A 20,862-nucleotide genomic window follows, 5' to 3' on the forward strand; every position below is an offset into this window, starting at 1 on the left:
AAAAAAAAAAAAAGAAACACACGTGCCTTTGTGTCAGGGGTTATCACAGAGTGTACCCTTTAGATATATTCAAGAGAAGATTTATAACTCAGGCTATTTCTACATTAAGTTAATTTAAAATCCTTGGTGAAGGAGGGGTAATGTATTTGTAACAGATACTGAGCTACATAGAAGAGATGGCCATTAACTTTAGTGTTGTTGTAGAGCATTGTATGGATTCTGTGTACTTACACCCTGAAACCCCACCTGACACTGTAGACTCTTCATAAGGGCTCATAACCAAGCACAGGCACTATAATTTGGGCCTGTGTTTTCTCAGAAGCCACAGGAATTATAATCAGGGCCTAAATTTTCTTGATGAAATTGAACATTGTTACTTAACCAATCTTGAGAAGGAAATGATATTTCTGTCCAGGCTTCCCAAGCAAGATACTTCCCCAGCCCCAAACCTCTGTACTGATATCTTGAATTTTGATCCATTCATTTATTTTGTAGTTTTTACTGAAGTATTTGATAGGAACTTCATTTGTTCAAAGTTCATTGACATTCTTAATTGTCAAGAGTATAGCATCCAGAAAGAAACACTAGTCTCTTCCGCCTCTATGGCTGCTGCCTATTTTATTCAAAGAGAAAACCATATTTCACCATATGCATGCAGGTTAGGATTCATCTCAGATTGCCCATCTGCCATCCCTATTCCCATGCCTCTTACATTGTGCCTGAAAATTAACCCATTGAAAATGTAAGCTTCTCACCTGGTATGGTAATCCCAACCTATAGTCCCGGCACTTGGGAAGTGGAAGGAAGAGGGCCGGAGTTCAAAGCCATCCTCCAGTACATGGCACACTCAAAAGTAAAAAGCAAAATAAATGATAAATAATTCTATAAGAATAGAATATTATTTTATATGTATTGTTCCCTCTAGCTTACCACTGTCTTCTTTTCTTTAAAATTTTCATTTTGCATGCATGAGTGTTGAGTTTTCACATATGTTAGTACACCCTGGGTCTGCCTGTTGGCTGTGGTAATTGATGAGGGCATTGCATCCCCTGCACTGGAGTAACAGATGGTTGTGAAATGCTGTGTGGGTGCTGGGACTTGAACCAGGGGAGTTATGCAAGTACTTTCCAAGATCAGCTGCAGATGGAAACATGGTCAGTGAAGGACAGTGAAGACTCTGTTCTCTCTGTTCTCTTATGGTGAAATATGGTTTCTCAGGTGCAAATACGGGCTCTTGGTAAACGCACTAGATGTTGTCAGGTTTCCAGTGTTCAGAAAGCTTGAATGAGGCCAAATTAGAACGTAATGACTGTTGACAAGAGCTAAGCACCCTTGGTCACATTCAAGAGATAGCCTTGAATATGACACACCCAAACAGGAGCATTGCGAACACTTTCGGGAAATGGCTGGGTATTTAACACGCAGGAAGATGGCTTCCTGGTTCATGTGGTGGCAGCAGAAATGGGGAGGATGAACAAACAAGTGTGGAAAGAGACAAGCCTGGACAAACACAGTGGAAGGGACAAAACTAGCAACTGGGACAGGGATGAACCCCACACCCCTAAGACCTGGACAAACAAGGTGGAAGGGACAAACCTATCAACTGGGACAGGGATGAACCCCATACCCCTAAGATTGTGGCCGGGACTTGGGGTGTGGCATTTAAGTGTGTTTCTCAGCTTACATCTGAAGCGGAAAAGGAACACGTTAATTCAGTGAAAATTCAGGATCATCTACTGGTGCCATGCTTTGGTGCCTGCGTATCTGAAATTGTTGAGATCTTTAGAGTCACATGTGCACCTCCAGTAGGAAGAATGTGTAGTAGAGTCAGTGCCATTTTCCCCTCTCAAAGCCCTAAGCCAATGTGGGGATGCCCGACAGAGTTTCCAGCTGGGAGCCCACTAGGAGACTCCTTAGAGGCAAGGTTTGGCTTCCAAACTGAACAAAAGACTGAATGAAAGAAGGCAAGGTCTCTCAGAATCAGGGCAGGAGCCCCTTTGTAGCTCTCCTGAAGTAGAGTGGGCCAGCAAAGGTGAGCGCCTGTGCTGAGTGTTGAAAACCTAGCCTTCCCCAGCAACCCACCCCCACCCCCACCCATCTCAGTTTTCATAAGGCTGAGGGCCATGGGAAATGAAAGATTTTTTTTTTTTTTTTTTTTTGAGGAATCTGGGCAGCCAAGATAACAGACCTAAATACATTGTTAGAAGAAATGGCCCCAAGGAAGTGAGGTGGACAGATTACTCTGTTCTTAAGGCCAGGCCACAGGCTGCAGCTGCAAGCACTAGACTGTCACCCTTCTTTTGTGTGCAATGCTTTAAACACAGCAGAGTCAAGTATGAACAGAGATGGTTGCTCATGAGCACAAAGAGTGAAGGAAAGATTTGGGGGAGATAAGAAGTTATTAAAAACTCCCCTTGATGCCTCAGACAGAGTTGTGCACACCAAACAAAGAAGGCTCTGTGTTTCCTTTTAAGATTTTTTTTTCATTTTAATTTTATTGTATGAGTGTTTTACCTGCATATGTGTCTGTATACAAGTATGCCTGACACCCATGGAGGCCAGAAGAAAATTCTGGGTCCATGGAACTGGAGTTACAGATACTTGATGGCTGCCATGTCTATGCTGGAAATTGAACATGGGTCTTCTGGAAGAGCAGCCAATATTTTTAACTGCTGCACCATCTCTCTAGTACAGGAGGCTGTGTTTTTAACTGCTGCACCATCTCTCTAGTACAGGAGGCTGTGTTTTTAAAGCAAGAGAATAAGAACACATATTAAAAATATTAAACTCAGAAGTCAAAAGACAAAGTCGTAGGTGCCTTCCAGGAAGGAGTATAAACAGATGTGGCCTGTCTGGTCCCTCAGCCTGTCACCATCAGCAAACCCACACACACAACTTCAGAAGCGTGGCCTGAGATCCCTTCTTGTCCCTGAGACACCTTTGCTGGATAAGTGTGGCTGCCATCCCTCATTAAATAAAGCTCTATTTATAGAAAGTGGAGGCTTTCTATAATCCCAGAAAATCTGTAACTGGACCCACTGAAGTGATCAGCAGATTGTAGGGCCCATCTCCAGTGGCTATGTCTGTACCACAGCTCTGCATTCACAGCTCAGGCAACATCATGGAAGAGAGGCAGAAAGAGTGTAAGAGCTACAGGAATCCTGATGTGAAACAGTCTTTCCTAGAAAAGGTCTCATAAACAAGACCAAGACAATGGCAATATCAGTAGGCTGGTGCTGAAATGGAGGGTGGGAAACCTCATGGGTCCCACCGTGAGACAGAGAACTATGGGCAACTAATGACTTCTCGAGGAAGGAGAGATAGTGCTTCTTAGGGATGGGTGATGTTCTGGATGTCCAGTGCAGAGTGGTCAGCCCTGAATCCACATCTGCCCAAACAAAAACAGATTCAAAGTTGTAGTTTTATATATATACATATATACATATATACATATATATATATATTTACTTCTAACATAAGGTATATGTAACAATAATAAAGAAGCTGTCAATTTGGAAGTATGGGGAGGATACAGAAGGAAAGATCATAGATGGTGCTCTAGAGAGGAAAAAGATGGTGATATAATTACACTTTAATTAAAATGTATAAACTATAAAAGTAGGAATGATGATTTAAAAAGCTAAAATAAATGCATGCAGATATAGTAAATAACCAGGCAGTCCATTAAATGACGCTGTAGCTTTATGGAACTCAGAGCAATCAAACTGGGAAGTTGTGACTCCATAGTGATTTTTTTCACTACTTTATTAAATCCAGAATTAAAATGTGCAGCTTTCTTGACTATTAAAGCCCATGTTTGGATCAGCCATAGCTAGGTTCATAATGAAACTTTTGAGAAATGAAGAAATATGTAAGTATTGTCTTAGACTCCCAACAGTAGGCCCAGCCTGTAACCCAAAGGCCCCACTGTCCCAGGATAGGTAGGAATTGAGCCCAATAAAAAATTTACTTAAGTTTGATATTTTTATAGTTTTTTTTAAAAAAAACTCAAAAACTCATGATTCTTGAGTGTGACCTCCATTGCAAGGTATGCAGTGTCAAAAGGTTGGAACTCTAGAGTAAAACCCAGCAGTGCAGCAGTGAGGAGGAGCCAGCCAGAACAGGTTCTCAACAGTGTTTACAGCTACAGAAGTGTCCAGCCTAGAAATCCAGATCACCAGCTGACTGGACAAACAAGGGTGTTTTCAGACAAAGCACATGCCACAGCAAGAACCTCCAGGAGGAGACAGTCTGCCAGAGCAAAGATCAACCAGTGAGAAGCAGTTCTAGAGACTCTGTTGAAAAGAGATGCAGAGAATCCCAGGGGTGTGGCCGAGAGGGAGTCCAGGATATCAGCAGCAGTGGCCAGCAGTGCCTGGTGCCTTGGATGTTCCCGAGCAGGCCACAGACAACTCGAGAGAGAACTGGGAAGCAGCATGGTGACAAGAGTTGGTCCCCATCCCCTGACTGGACCTAGATGGCTCCAGCCTTTCACTTTTTGTTCTGAAAGTACATCTGGCTTTTCTGCAAAATGATGAATGAATGAATGAATGAATTGAATGAATGAACTGAATGAATGATTTTAAGCATCTTCCTTTCTAGAGGATGGACAACCAAGAAAATTGAACAAGCTGCCCCTGCCTTTGTTGCACGTCTTTTTAGCCCACTGTAGTTGTGGACAGTCATAGTAAACTCCGCAGCTGATCACTGACAGACCCAAGGACCTGTAGAGCTGAGGCCGCCCAGTTCCCCAGCATGGAGAACCACGGCTGAAACCAGGTGCTAGCAAATGCCTTTCTAACACACCAGGGACTAAATCTTACAGGGTTTCTGGGCCAAGTAAAACAAGGTTTTTACTGCTGTGAACTTATTACCATGACCAAGGCAACTCTTGTAAGGGCAACATTTAATTGGGGCTGGCTTACAGATTCAGAGGTTCAGTCTATTATCATCAAGGCTCGACGATGGCCGCGTCCAGGCAGGTATGGTGCAGGAGTTGCTGAGAGTTCTACATCTTCATCTGAAGGCTTCTAGGAGAAGAATGACTTTCTGGTAGCTATGATGAGGGTCTTAAAGCCCACACCCACAGTGACACACCTACTCCAACAGGGCTACACTTTCTAATAGTGCCACTCCCTGGGCAGAGCATACAGGAACCATCACAATTGTTAAGGTTCTAATACAATGGGGAACTTTTATAACAATGGTGGAAATCAGTATATCAATAAGCAAATAGTATTATCAGTAAGAAGGTTGTTTGTTTGTTTTTTGACCAGGGCAGACTCTCTAGTGCAAAGAATAAGATTCTCTCCTGAGGATAGCATTTTGCTTACATGTAATTCAGGGTCCACTGTCCCCATCCTCTAAGTTGCCAGTGCTCAATCCTGCCTCACACAGCAGTAAGCTTCCAAGCTGATAGACAGTACTGGTTACTGGGTGGCGTTTCCTATAGATGGTCTCCTTCTGGCATTCAGTGCCAGTGCAGACTAATTCAAAGTTAAGATGATTTTGCACAGTACATGGATTTTGACATACACAATTTTCCTTTTCCTACACCAGTGTCTAGAAAACCCTTCTGAACCATAGTTTGAGCTTTAAGTTTGTGTGGAAATGGAAGTCTCTTGACACACAGAGAAGTACAAAAAATACCTGAGCTTACACTCTGCTAATTGAAGCTCAGCCAGTGAGACATTTTATACTGCAGTGATTTTTACAGCGATAGGGAAAGTGAGCCTGGGTTAGCAAGCGCTCTGCATCAGGTCACACCCACAGCCCTCCTCTCACTTATTTTAAGACAAGGTCTCACCACATTTTTTCAGGTTGGCCTTGAACTCAGCTCCCCCTTCCAGAGACACCCACATATCTGTCACTTTTATTGTTAATAGATACATAATAAGTCCACATAGTTATAGTGTGATCTAATGTCTCAATACACGTATAGATTGTGTGTTAGATCAGGGTATCTGACATATTCCTCTCATCCTTATATTTATCATTTTTATTTTAGACAGTCTAGGTCAATATTTTCACTGTAGTCACCCCACTGTACTATAGGACTCCAGAACTCTCTCCTCCTTGAAAACAGTCTCCTTCCATACTCAAGACCTTGTGTGCATGCGTTTGTGTGCATGCGGGCATTTGTGTGTGTGTGTGTGTGTGTGTGCGCGCGCGTGGGTGCGTGCGTGCGTATGTGTGTCACTGAATTGGAGGCTGAAAGTCCAGCAAAGGTAGTATTGCCATCTGTCTCCAGTGAGGCCTCGGGGTCCTGTCACTGCAGGCCAGTGGTAGAACAACAGTGGTTATGTAAAAGCTGAGACCTTGTTGAGCCAGGAACTGAGGAGTCCAGGGGGCCTGGACTGCTTTTTTTATAGTAACTCAGGCTTGCAGGAACTGAGAGCCTATTGGGACAAGACCCTTCTGAAATTTCTCAGTGATGAAGCTGCCTTCCATCAGGACCCACCCCTTAATGCTACAGCAGGGACCAAACATCCCTTATGGGAATACTGAGACCCAAACCTTCTACCCACCCAGCTTCTGTTAGTGCTTAATACCCCCCATCATACACCTACCACACTGAAACAGCAATGTTTCCAGGTTTTTTGCAGACTTACTCCTAACTCTAAGCAAATCCATTGCCTGCACTGCTTTCTTGGCATCCCACAAACCAATCTCAGGTGTGCACCCGTGAACAGAGAGCTGCTGGCTGTAGACCCAGGCTGCCCCCTTCTCCACAGTAAGAGGGAATGAGAATTCACTCACACTCCTTTCTCTGAGTGTATTGAAGAGGGAGTTTGAAGAGTATGGTGAGAAAATCAGATGGATGCCGGCTTTGGGGAGAGGCTAGGATGGCTATAGGGGATAAACCATTTGCCGACCTGAATGGCAGGAATGGAAACCAGTGTACATTCGGTACTGAGAGCCCTGCATTCAGGAGAGCCCTGGACACAGTCACTGCTATGTGGCTGTGCAGATATATGTTTCCTAGAAACTCCTGAAGTTAGTATCAGCATCACCCATTGGCCCAAGTGTCTTTTGAAGTCTCTGTTATTACCCCATTGTTTCTGTTCTGTTTGTGTGGGTAAGTTACAGCTTGCCAAGAGAGGGACATAGGAGGCTCCAGGGATGTTACACTTACTGTTGGGTAGTTAGCAGATAATTTGACAAATGGACACATGAGCAGGCTGCTGACCACAGATGAGAATTCTGTGGCATCTGAAACCTGACACTCATCTCTTGTAATCACTTGCTTTCTATGCCTTTCTGCAACCATGTGTAGAAATAAAAAATAAATCATGCATTTACTCCGAAACCTTAATCATAAATGTGGTTTACTAATTAAGAACTGGTAAAAGAAATGAGTCTTTACACAATTGTATAAAGGAATATAGGTCATATAATAAAAGAATATAAACCAAAAAAAAATTACTGGGAATCTGTTTCAGGTGAAAACTTTCAGTGATAGAATGTGCGGGGTAGTCCTATCTGTATGTCCAGTTCCCTTCCTACTCTACTCATTTTTGCATGTTTATACGTTTGCAGGTTTACAGGCTTGCATGCATATGCTTACATGTTTCTACGTATATCACTGTATGTTCATTTCCTACGTTCTACAGAATTTCTACAGTAAATAAAACTTGTAATGGTGCATCATTATTTTACATTTTCTGAGTTATAAATGCATGTCTAAACTGTTTGAGAAAATAAACATAGACCTTACGGTGGGAAGAGCCATCAAGAATCAGAAGTGAAGAGAACACTCATTGGCACTGTTAGCCTATGAAAACATGCCAGGCACCTGTGCTGGGAGTTAAGTACTTGTGTTCTCTAGCATTCATTTGAGTCATACACTACTTTTTTATTTTATTTACTTTTAACTACAAATATACCAATAAAGCACTATTTTTCAGAAAATATTGTTGCTTTCCGAGAAGTCTGTTTGTCCTTCTTGGAATGTTAGCTGTCTATAAGGCATTGAGTTCCTCTTCCCTCCCTGGAGCTCTCATTTCAGATAGCAGCTAACAGGTGGAGTCTTATGGTGTCCAGCTCTCAGCAGCTTGACCTGGCTAAGTTATAGCTAAGGTAGCTATAACTTACTACCCAGACCACATCTGATGACTGTTGTGACAGAGCTCAGTGTGGGTGAAACCAATGGACTTTGGGATGTTCTTTGAAGAGTACGCATTGAGTTTGAAGTCTTGTGTGGATACAGAGGACAGGGAGGCAGTTAGGTGAAGAGAAAGCAGGAGGGACAGGCTGCAGAGGAACCAAGTAGCCTCTGCTAGCCTCACCATGTCCTACAGGAAATGGCTAATTCTGTTTCTTTCCTCCTCATGCCTCTAACAGTTCCCAAAAGCTTTTATACAGGCTATTCCTCTGTACAGACTGGCCTGGAATGGATCGAGCTGCACCTGTTGAGAGACCTTTCACTTCCATTAGTGACACAGTGCGCTTGGGGCATGCTACACTCACTGTGCTCTCCTTCCCAAACAGGAAGCTGTCAAGGCCGCAATCGTAGAGGAGCAGAGGAGAAGTGAAAAGGCCATGGAGGAAGCCGTAAAGAGAACGAGGGACGAGCTGGTGGAGTACGTGAGGGAGCAGAGAAGGGTAAGTGTGCTTTCTGGTCCCAGCATTGTGCCTCTGTGGCAGCAGAGGCCTCCACACATGCTGTGGTGTCAACACACATGCTGTGGTGTCGAAGTCTTGATAAATGCCTCAGAGTACAGTGGGTAATCTCCTTGGAAGGTGGCTTCCCTGAATAATCATATATTAAGCAGTCATCTCTGTAGGCATCCCATCAGACAAGAACAAGCAACAGGGAGCAGCTTCTGGCTGGGTCCCTGGGTCCCTTCTCAGAATGATAGTTCTAGACTTGCAGGAAGGGCGCCGCCATGCACTTGCAGATTTGTATTTACAGATTTGCATATATAGATTTGGTTTGTTGTATTCATATATTTTCTTTGTTGATAGACAGCTTGTTTCTCCATACTTAATATATTTTTCCAAATCAACCAATCTATATTGGAGATGTTATTCTAGACAGAGAATATGTAACAAGGAAAATTTACAAAACCCTTTTTGGGATAATTTTTTTTTATTTTTTCAAAGCCGTATTACTCTTCTGTCAAAGGCACTATGTGGATTCTCGAAAAGCTTCTAATGAGAGTAAGAATGCTTTCTTCAGGTCCCTTGATCCCTGTGTGTCAGTTGTCTAAAGAACTAATTATAGATTTGGCCATTTGACCTGTGTTCGTTTAAATCCTTCTGAAGACCCGTCAGTTGCCTGTTTGTGGGAAGTAGCCTAGTTTGACTTGTGAAGTTCATTGACAAGAGTGTCAGCACAACAGAACAGGCCCCGTTTGCACTGCCTGCTTCTCCTCCTACTTTGGCTATCAGTGTGATGACATGGACACCCACATACTGCCTGCCACTTTGTAGAGTAGTCATGAGTCAGTGCATGGAACACAGCAGGTGGAGTAAGGATGCACTCTGTGCTGCCTCAGTACTGTTCTGAACATTCATTGTCTTCACGTACATAAAAATACCCAGAAACCATTTGTTGCTAGGTAGGTTTCACTGATGGAAATATGTGCTCAGGATGGTGCTAGCACTGCCATCTGCAGGGTAAGCTCTGAGACCTTTATCCCAGTCCTGTCACTGATGCACACCAGATCGCAGCTGTGGGCTTGTGGGGACGTTACAAGCTTTAAATAAATAAACAAACTAACTAATTAACTAGATCAAGCTTGAGATTCTTAACTTCAGACACCATAGAAACCTCTTGGTTCCAGCAACCTTAAGTTTCAGTCTTGGAACTTTGATAAGTCTTTGCTGAAAGATGTCTCCTGTAGAGCTAGTCCCTGCTCTGTGGGGCATTGTTCTGGAGAAGGTTCAGCTCTGGGGTCCTTTAGCTCTTCAGCACTTCCACAAAGCCTGGGAAGTTTGGAATGAACATTTCCCTACCCCACATGTCCTCATTTGCTTCTACTTCTAACGTATTTAGAAATTATAGGATGGCGGATTCAAAATGCTAAATTTCTCTAATGATTTAAAATTTTTTCATATACTATGAAATACAGATCACCATAAGAGGTAATAGCTTCAATCTTTCAAGACTACTAAGTGCTAAAATACACCAGGATGGAGCTAGGGTCAATAATTTTTGTTGAAAACAGGTCTAATGGCATTTTTGTTGTTTATGAGTGTCATCAACAGAGATGTTACTAAACTTTGAGTACAGCTGTCAATCATCTGGTGCAAACATCTAGACTAACTTGTACACTAGTTATTCTCAGATGCCTCCAGCACTGTTCACTAAGTCAGTGACGCAAGTCTGCACTGCTAGGCCACACCACAAAAAACAATTCCTACTACTGAGAATTTTCATGATTAATCAGAAAAATTAATGAGACAGTTTGTGTACTTAATATATTTAGCCCAATTGTATTTTTAAAAATTTCTCTGTAAGAGTTGAAGAGCCAGGGTTGGGATACCCAGAGGGGCCCCACCCACTCAGAGGAGAAGGGAATGGGAGATGAGGGAAGGGCAGTGGGAGGGGACAGTGAGTAAGATATAAAGTGAATAGGTAAAAAAGATAAAATTAAATTTAAAAAAGTTTCAAAGGAATCTATTTCTGCAAAACCCAAACTACTACCCAAGGGAAAATGTTATGTTAATTTTCTAAATTTGGTATGAAGGAGAAAAAACGCTGTTGATTTTTGGCTTAGCACTCCAAAAGTTTTCCATAGTATCTGCTTATTGTCTGCTAGTCAGTGGGCTTAGTTATCTGTACCATGCCATCTCTTACTGAAGCAGCACTGCCCTCAGTCAGGGGTAGGAGGGCTCTCCACCCTTTAACACTCCTGCTCTCCCACCATGGAACTGTATAGTTGGCATTCCCTAGTGTTCTAGAGACGTCTTCCCTTCTTCATATAAACTGCCAGGCAAAGTGGTATAGTCACTAGTAACACAGCCTTTGTTTTGTGTAAGGGAGGTTACAGAGAAACGGAAAGACCTCATCCCAGACACTTCTCGAGGGAGGAAGAGTTTGTGGTTTATAGAGACCGATAGCCCTTAGTCTAGAATGAAGAGTTCCAGCCCATCCCATAAGTTCAGACTGTTACACATGAGCTCGCTGTGACCGAGAAAGTGTGAATAACATCCAGCGAGCATCGGCCACTCACAGCCAGGCAGAGGTTCCTAAAAATAAAATCTCATCCAAATGTAATAAAGGATTATTATTTTTTCCTCTTAAGAACCAGAATTATGGCCCATGTTTTCAAAATCACCTCCAGGAAAATAACCTTCACTTGGGAGGATTTTTTTAATTTAGATTTTTTGAAGGGAGTAAGGAGCAATTATCTTTACTTAAAAGGTTTGTGGCCAAGACATTGTCAGAGATTTTTTAATTATGGCTAGGCCTTGATGCAGTCCCCTGAGATTTTACTTGACGCTGTTACAAGCAACACTGAGCCAATGGGAGCTTTACTTATGATAGTGACAGTTACTAGAATTCAGACAACTCTAGAGAAACTGTCACACCACTGCTTTGTCTGTTCTTTGTCGTGATAATATTGACACTTCTGCTGTCCTAAGTCTCTTCATAATTCTGACATTCCACCAAGAGTATTAGCGACATGTTCCTGACAGCAGCTGAGTGTGCTGAGGGCTTTTCGGTTCTTGGTATATAAATCAGTTGCATTACGGAAGTTATTCTTTACATTGTTTGTAGGTCCGTGTGGAGGCAGTGCCATTCTTCTGTCCCCGGCCTGCCTGCCCCACTTCCCTCATCCTAATCAGTCGTTCCTCCTGAGTGGCCTAGACCAGCTCTGTAGACAGAAAAAGATGAACTCAGGAGTATGTCAGTGTCAAGGCCCACAGGACCCACTGTGGCTTTTGATTTGGATGTCATAATTTGAGATTGCTTTCCTTAAATGAGGCACATGACAGCGAGGACTGTGCCCTGTCGACTGGTTTCTCAGTTCTCTTGTTTTCATTTAAACCATCAGAGTCGGTAAAATCAGCCAGTATGAGCTGCCTTGCCAAGTGGCCCCCATGGACATCTTCCCTGAAAGTGAAGCATAGCACATTTCAAGTAGAAGAAAGCTTAGCAAAGCCAACAATCTGTGCAGGTTGAAAGGTTCCTGCAGCTTTGTAGTCAGTACAAGTGTGTTCTGTGCTGACTGCTGTCCTGCATCCCTCCTTGAGGGTCTATACCTTATAAATACACTGAACCTCAAGCCTACCTCCACTTCACCTTCTTGACCTGCGTTTCTGATCTAAAGTGTCCTTGCATAATGTCATTCTTGGGAATATTCACAGACATGTGAGCAGGGCCATGCCATCTGTCTGTCCATCAGACCGTCACATACGACCATCACACTCCTACTGAAGGCTTATGATTTTGATGACATTATATTGAAATGGTTCAAACAGTAAGTGTTGTACTGGGAATGGCTAAAAGTCTCATGGTACAAATAATGGATCACCAAGAAGGAAAGACAGAGATTACATCTGGAAGAAGTTGTGGAAGTCTGAAGTCAGAACTTGACATGATAACCGTGGTGATGAAGCCACTTGTATGTCATCTCCCAAAGACGCCCACTAGTCTAAGAATATCTGAGGAGACAGCATGTGGCTCTGCATCTCCTCACCCCAGTAGTCACAGCCTCCAAGTCACAGAGGCAGAAAATGGCAGTCAGATTCTTAAGTCTGTGCTTTGACTTTGGGGTGGGCAAAATGGAGACTAAAGAACAAAGCTAGACATGGTGGTGTTCTCAAATGAAAGACACAAAACCTCTATATTTACAATAAGCTTCAAAGCACTAGAGCTGGGCAGATATCAACCCTCTGTGCTGTTTGTTTATTTCTCTATCAGGAATCCCAAGATGTCATTTGCCATGTTCTTCCTGGGTCACTCCTACTCCAACAGGCTGATCCTTATGATCATGTGCTCATGAACCATCTCTTCTCATAGGAGCTTCCTCCTTGTCCGCCTCCTTTCTTACTCTCCATTTCTCCTTAGACTCCAAGCCTGGGAACCAAAGCCCTGCCTATCTATCTTGAGGTTTGGTCTGTTGCTATGAATTATAATGGCAAATTTTGTACCCCAGAGGTCTAGTAGCCTCTAAGTGAGTAGATTCTCACATTTACCAACTTTTGTTGCACAAACCTTGTCCCTTAATTTGAAACTATTGGTTATATAAAAGTGTTTACAGCCAATACTGGAGGGATTAGAGGTAGGCGGGCTTTGAGTTACCTGGAGAGAGGAGAAGGAAGGAGAAGGGCTTGGGAGAGGAGGAAGCCACAGTGAGGAGACATACATGGCACACAGCCAGGAGAAACAGCAAGTCTTAGGGGTATACCGCAGGGGAGGTAGCCAGGCCAACAATTAGAAAAATAGATTACAGGTTGCCCCCTCCCCAGGAATTGTCAAAGCCAAATAGAATGACCACAGTCTGAGTCTCATTCATTCATAAGCTAGACAGGAATAAGTTTAAATTGGTCCAAGTACAGTCCAGCTTGATGACACCAGTGAGTCTTCTGGGCTTGCTTACAGAGTGCAGGTGGGGGTTCCTGCAGGAGCCTTGGTGACCCCCAAACCACTGCATCACTACAGAGTTCCCCCCATCATGGATTGCTGCTCTCTTCAGCCTCTCCCAGGATCTCAGGCAGCTCTACCACCAGTACTGTAGACCTGCCCCCCACCATATTGTTCTGCTAGTTACCATGCCCATTGGGCAAAGACCTGGGTGGCACCAAGGATCCCAGGAAAGGTGGTATACAGCAAAAGTTGTGTATGTGTTTAAGTAGGCTTGCTTATTCCTGTAAGAGACCAAATCTTCTGTTTTCACAAAGTGACCTTTCTTTACTGCAGAGGCAGTCCAGGGTTATTTTCTATTTTGAGTCAGAAACCCATCCATGGAAAGTAGCTCATTCCTTCCCTGCTATGGTCAGATTCTGCTTCACCAACCTCTGCCTGTCTATCATGCCTCCAGCCATATCTTAGCCTCTCATGGATGGGGCTAAGAATTTGCTCAGAAGCCTCTAACAGGACTTTACATTCTTCAACACTTTTCTTCACATGGGGTAATGCCAGACTCACATTTTATCATGCTTCCCTTGGGCACTGAGAAAAAGAGGAGCCTACCATGCAGAGCCTCGCTAGGTCTCCTTGAAGTGTACCCAGACATACAAGTTGGTATTTAAAATAAGGTTTTGTTTGGTTTGCTTGTAGCAAGTTAAGAAAACTGAATTCCAGGCGTTGATCTAATTTTCACAAGTTTCTTGCAGAATGTCTGGAAACACATTATGACCATGGATGTCAAAGACTTGGCCACTAGGAATTGGGTTCAGGGTTGAGATGTAGCAGTGACAGGTCAATACTATTCATGTGTTGATGAAGACCTGTGCTTGCCATTCTTTGCCTTAGAGAGACCGTGAGTGAGTCAAGTACTACTTTTCAATATACTACCTCCAGAAATTATCATCTTATTTCCTTATTTTCCATAGAAAAGAAATAACTTCACTGCTAAATTATAAAAAAATAAATAAAACATTCTAGCTAGCCCATATAAAAGACACACAGTCCAGGTATTTTATTTATAAGCCATAAGCCTAGATTGGGTGGGCCTGGAACTATTCTATTTCTCAGCCATAATGTCCCTTGTTCCTCCTGTCCACATGCTCATGGTCTATCTCCTCTCATGGTGGCCCCCTCCACCTCCGTGTAATTTCTTCCTCTCTCTACCTGAAACTCCCTTACTCTGTCTATCCTCAAGTCCCGCCTTTCTCCATCCATTGCCCAATCACAGGCTCTAGCCTTTTATTGACCAATTAATTGGGGAGCAAGATTTACATAGCATTACTAGGTGCAAGTGAGGATCTACTCATGTGCAACCAGATCTTGAGAGCCAGTATTTAGCATTAGATTACAGGCAGCATCAGACCAACCTACTGCATTAAGACCCTTGGTAATGTCTTAATCTGTCTGGTTTATTGTGGTGGTAATTTTTCTATCATGTGTATCTCCACAGCCACCATTCATTTTCTTTGAAAAAGAAAAATATTGGCCAAAAATTAACAACAGAAAAATGCCATCGTAACTAATACTGTCTTGGAAACATCATGAGAACATCCTTTTCTAAGGAACTTGGTGTCTCTTCTCCTTCAAAGACAAACTGACCTCTGCCAGTCTGTGTGCTGCTGAGTCATAAGCCGTAGTGGTTGCTACCTCTGGGAGCTCACTTCCAAAGGAGAGAGAGAAAGGTCATCTCTCGTCTCCATATTGTTTCTGAATGAAGTCCCTTGTTTGTGGGTGTATCATAAGTCTGGCTTTGCCTTTGACTAAAATTACAGATATCTTTTACTATTTCTTAAGCAGGGAGTTCTAACCAGAATGTCACAGGGGTACTTCTTCTAGAATTCATCAGCTTTGGGGCTGTGGCGCCCTGTGAAGCTCCTCTCCCCCCTTCCCTCTCCCTCTCTTCCCCCCTCTCCACCTCACCCTCCCTCTCTCCCTCCCTTTCCCCCCTCTCTGTTTATGGGGATCCTTGTGCTAGTAACTCCTGGTCATCTTCTTCCCTCATTGCCATTTGGTCAAGCTGTGATTCTGTGAATGTCCATCATCCTCTGCCATGCACCTCAAGCTCAGAGCTCACATTGCCTTGCACCCTGTAAACTCGTTTTAATTGTTCTTTTTATATATGGGTATGTCTGTGTAAGTTTATTCTACCATATGCATGAAGGTTCCCCTGGAGACTGAGAGGACATCAGATCCTCCTGGAAGTGGAGCTGGAGATTGGTGAGGCACCAGTGTGACTGTGGGGACAACACCCAGGTCCTTTCTTTCAGCAGCCATTGCTTATAAGCATTGAGCTGTCTGGCCAGCATCTAAAACTAATTTTTATTATAACATCTATTTCTCAGTGTTTAAAATTCACCTAAGATGAGATGCTGCAGCCTATTTGAATACTGCCCATGCGCACAGGCACATATTCTCAAGCAGGAAGGATATGAGAAATCAGGACATATTACAAATTACCACCACATACTTTTGGGAATTTCTTCCAGGTCACCATGGTTACTGTAGAAATATTTCTAGTTTTTTTATCCTCTCAGCTACTTCTAAAACTGATCCTTTGAAGTCATGCTGGGGGTGGCGTGGCCATTCTTATTAAAATAGAGCCATAAGAATTGTCAGGCATCTTAGTGAATGTTTCCACTTGGTCACAACAGTAATCTGAAATTTTCTGAAATTTTCTGTAGCTGATGCCCAAGTTTCATAACATGTTCCAGAAGCTCTGCCGTGTTTGACAGAGAAGTTATGTCTCGCTGGGTCTTGTCAGGTGTCTGGGATTCTGCTATTATCTTGCTGTAACCCCCCCCCCCCACACACACACACACACCTCTATAATTTGGGATATTTTCTGAGTGACAGTCACATAGTTTTCCTCACTGAAGGCTCACCACAGAGCTCCCTGGGATAAAGAGCCTGGTTTTCCACAGAATTCATTGGGTTAAATCCCAACATATTTCCTGGCCCTCTGAACATCTCTGTTCTCTATTTATGGCTGGCTCTCATCAGGGAGTCTCTCCTTTTTTTTTTTTTTCCTTTTGTATGGCCTTGCCATTTTAAACCTGTTCCCTAGGCTGGGGCTATAGCTCAGAAGCAGAATGCTTGCCTAGCTTGTCTAAGGTCCAGAGTACACCACGGACCAGACAGACAGACAGCTAACAACCAGAAGACTACCTTACCATGCTCTCTGCTTTATTCAGCACCTGCTTTAAGTATAAAACAACCAAGCTGAGACACAGGCAGCCAAGAGGAGCTGACCTAAGCCTGGGACTGTAGAGCCTGGAAAGGTGGCTGAAGTTCTAGCTGTGTGAGGTGGATTTGCTCACTGCCATCTTTTCCTTGTACCTCACTGTTTGATCCCAAGGTTAATGGCTCCCATCAGCATGTGGCACTGAACTTCACGTGTAGAACCTTCTACATAGTTTTCCTGGTTTTCCTGATGTAGTCTTCAGATAGATGCTTTCTGAGCTCTGTATCTGAAATGAAATACTTTGGAATAGTTCTTCTTTGAGCTATGGACTAACTCTTGTTTATCTCACATTGTAGCTCAGGCTGCCTTGGAACACATTCTGTAGCCCCAAGCTGCCCTCCAGAACCAAAAGAGCCCTAGATAAGATGGCAGGTGTGCCTGTAGCATAGGCTTGCACATGGTTTTGTATTCCTTGATGCAGTGCTGATTGTTGACACCTTTGGGCCACAGGAAGGTTCTTTCCAGGAGGGTTGCATTTCTTTGTAGCTCCTGCCATATATGGTGTGTGCTAGGGTGAAAACAAAGTTGAAGCAGTAGGTAGTTGTGTATACTTTAGTTCAGCATTAATTAGATTAAACATACACAGCCACTCAGGGTCCTGGTTCTTTGCTTACAAACGTTAGACGGTAGTAGACCAGCCCAACTCTAGGAAATGGGAATTTACTGAAAGGCAACAGAGTTGATTGGCATCTGTACACCAGACTGGTTAAAAGGAAATGAAGCAAGATGTCTTGGAAACTACAGGCAGCATCATTAATGATCGTCTTAGAATGACAAAGAAAGGAGAAAATCCTCCCCGCCCTGCCCCCCCCCCCTACCACCCTACCCCACCCCGATTCTCCATAGTTTCTAACCCACTTGGGTCAGTTGGGAAAGACAAACACTCCTTCCACAGAAGGAAGAATTCTCAAAATGAAATTTAAGTTGCCACTAGAAAGGGGACATCAAGCCTAGTTAGTGGCCAAGCAATGTGTTCAATACACTACTATGTCTCTGGTTTGTGTGACTGACTCCCCAGAGAACCTGTTCCTGGAATGTTGTTATGTTAGTTCCCGAGTGCATGCCAAGGAGAGAGCTGTTTATTCCTCACTTTGGATGGGAGAAAGAAAAATTTGAATAAAGGTGGGAATCTCACTCTGATCTGACAGGACCAAGATGGAAGAGAGAGCGTTCCCAAAAGACTCTGCAGAGCTGGGCTTTATGTTCAGACAGCCATGACAGTGGCTCGGTGACTTTTAAAGCCTAAAATATCTGCTGTCTGGCCCTCTCATTGCATACACTAGCAAGATTTTGCTGAAAGGACCCAGATATAGCTGTCTCTTGTGAGACTATGCCGGGGCCTAGCAAACACAGAAGTGGATGCTCACAGTCAGCTATTGGATGGATCACAGGGCTCCCAATGGAGGAGTTAGAGAAAGTACCCAAGGAGCTAAAGGGAACTGCAACCTTATAGGTGGAACAACATTATGAACTAACCAGTACCCCGGAGCTCTTGTCTCTAGCTGCATATGTATCAAAAGATGGCCTAGTCGGCCATCACTGCAAAGAGAGGCCCATTGGACTTGCAAACTTTATATGCCCCAGTACAGGGGAACGCCAGGGCCAAAAAAATGGGAATGGGTGGGTAGGGAAGTGGGGGGAGGGTATGGGGAACTTTTGGGATAGCATTGGAAATGTAATTGAGGAAAATACGTAATAAAAATATTAAAAATTAAAAAGAAAATTTGTCATATGCTGATAGACAAAGTAACCCCACCCCCGCCCATAGACTTGAGCCTTCAAGCCATGAACCAAACTGCAATCCTGGAGAAACTAGATGCATAGGATATATTGTCTACTTCTAACTAGGTACACCTTCTTTATATACCAGTATTCAGTACTGCTATCAGATCATAAATCCATCTGTGAATTAATCCATTGATGAGGTCAAAGCTTTCGTGATGTATTTGTCCCCCATCCCCCAAAGCACCACTTCAGACATCAGAACCAACCCATAGGAGCATTGTAACAGGACCAACCCCACCACATGTGAGCATCAGGACCAGTCTTCCCACATGTGAGCATCCACATCAGGACCAGTGTTCCCACATGTGAGCATCACATCAGGACCAACCCTCCCACATGTGAGCATCCACATCAGGACCAATCTTCCCACATGTGAGCACCACTTCAGGACCAACCCTCCCACATGTGAGCATCACATCAGGACCAATCTTCCCACATGTGAGCATCACTTCAGGACCAATCTTCCCACGTGTGAGCATCCACTTCAGGACCAGTGTTCCCACATGTGAGCATCACATCAGGACCAGTGTTCCCACATGTGAGCATCCACATCAGGACCAATCTTCCCACATGTGAGCATCAGGACCAACCCTCCCACATGTGAGCATCACTTCAGGACCAACCCTCCCACATGTGAACATCACTTCAGGACCAATCTTCCCACATGTGAGCATCACTTCAGGACCAATCTTCCCACATGTGGGCATCACATCAGGACCAACCCTCCCACATGTGAGCATCCACATCAGGACCAATCTTCCCACATGTGAGCATCACATCAGGACCAACCCTCCCACATGTGGGCATTGTAACAGGATCAGTCTCTTCCACAAGAGCATCACACAAGGATGAGCCCTCCCACATGTGAGCATTGCGCCGGGCCAAGGCACACATTTGCTTTTTGAGGGGTGTTTCACCCAAACCACAACCAGCTGGTCTTCTAAATGCTGGCCCAAACAGAGCCTAGACAAAGCTGCCCCAGTACCATACCCACTGAGTCAGGGAATAGACCTTGAAGCCATAGAAGTAAACAAAGCAGAAGCCCTGTTTCCTTAGAGAACTTACATAAAATTGACAGAAAGCAAAATATTACTTTGAGATGACCTGGAAAGATCAGGACTATAAGTGAATGTTGGGAGGGAGGAATGAGAGGTTTTCCAAATGAACAGAGCCAACATGTAGGAGGAGCTGTGAGCAGAGAATGGTCAAGTCTAGTAGAGCATCCCAGACACAGGGCATGCCAAGCACAAAGAGGTTCTGAGGGGAGCCTTGAAAGACATCCAGGCAGACACAGGACAGCAAAGAAGTTGAGCAAGAGATAAACAGCAATGAGTGGATGCAGAAAAGAAAAAGGAGAAAATTACTTTGGAGATATGAATAGTTTATCAAATACTGTAAATGTGTCAAAATATGGATTAAATAATTGAGCAACCTTTAATTAATATCTAAGTCTATGTTGAAGGAACTCACATATCATTTTAATCCCTAGAAAGAATGGATAGATTTATGACTGCAGCAGTTATTTTTAATTAAAATGTTCATATTCATGTTTGAGATGTAAGATACAATCATCCCCTGGAGTTTTATGGCTAAGATGGAGTATCAGACCTGAAAGGAGGCCTGGAGGACACTTGTGGAAGTTCCTAAAGAGATGGAACAACGTAAACATTATGTCTCTTCAAAAGTAATTATTAGCATGGTTTTAAGTTGATGATGGCAAGCTGTAGATAAGAAACCCAGAAGAATGAAGGTTATAGTCCTGTCAGAAGCACTGTGGACACGAAGTCGCATCCTTTGGAGAATCTCTCAGAGCACATTCATGAGCAACATTGCTCTTTCTACAGATCTTTATTAATACCTATGGTTATGGATCCTCTGCCACATGTGGGATTTGGGCATTGGCAGTTACTGATGGTGACCCAAGCCCTGTATTTTATCTGGGAATTACATCTATAAAATTTCTTTCATATTCATAAAGCATGTTTCAGTTATAACCAAGCCACTACCTTGCCCACAGTGTTCTGGTAAAATATTTCCATGGGCTTCCTCTCACTTTGTTACAATTTGTACAAGCAGTTCTGTCTGTAAACCAAATACTTTTGTTTTTACTAAGTAAATTTGTTCATTTCCTATGTGTGCCATGGTTGCCTATAAAATACATACTGTTTTTTGAATAGTTCAAAACATTTTGTAGAGTTTGTTATCAAGCAGTTTTGGTAGTTAGTCATCCTTTGTCATTTGTAGCTATAGTTCT

The 20,862-nt window shown here is 43.4% G+C and overlaps 1 protein-coding gene across 3 annotated transcripts in view; it reads left to right on the plus strand.

Moving 5' to 3' along the window:
- Positions 1-20,862, plus strand: part of Ccdc91 (coiled-coil domain containing 91) — a 163,516-nt gene that overhangs the window by 129,315 nt on the left and 13,339 nt on the right. For all 3 annotated transcript variants that reach the window (XM_029478591.1, XM_021165354.2, XM_021165355.2), the window contains one exon: positions 8,491-8,604. In XM_029478591.1, coding sequence (XP_029334451.1) covers positions 8,491-8,604 — 114 coding nt within the window. The remainder of the gene's footprint in view (positions 1-8,490; positions 8,605-20,862) is intronic.

The sequence above is a fragment of the Mus caroli genome, chromosome 6 (genome assembly GCF_900094665.2).
Source record: "Mus caroli chromosome 6, CAROLI_EIJ_v1.1, whole genome shotgun sequence".
In the NCBI taxonomy this organism is placed as follows: Eukaryota; Metazoa; Chordata; class Mammalia; order Rodentia; family Muridae; genus Mus; species Mus caroli.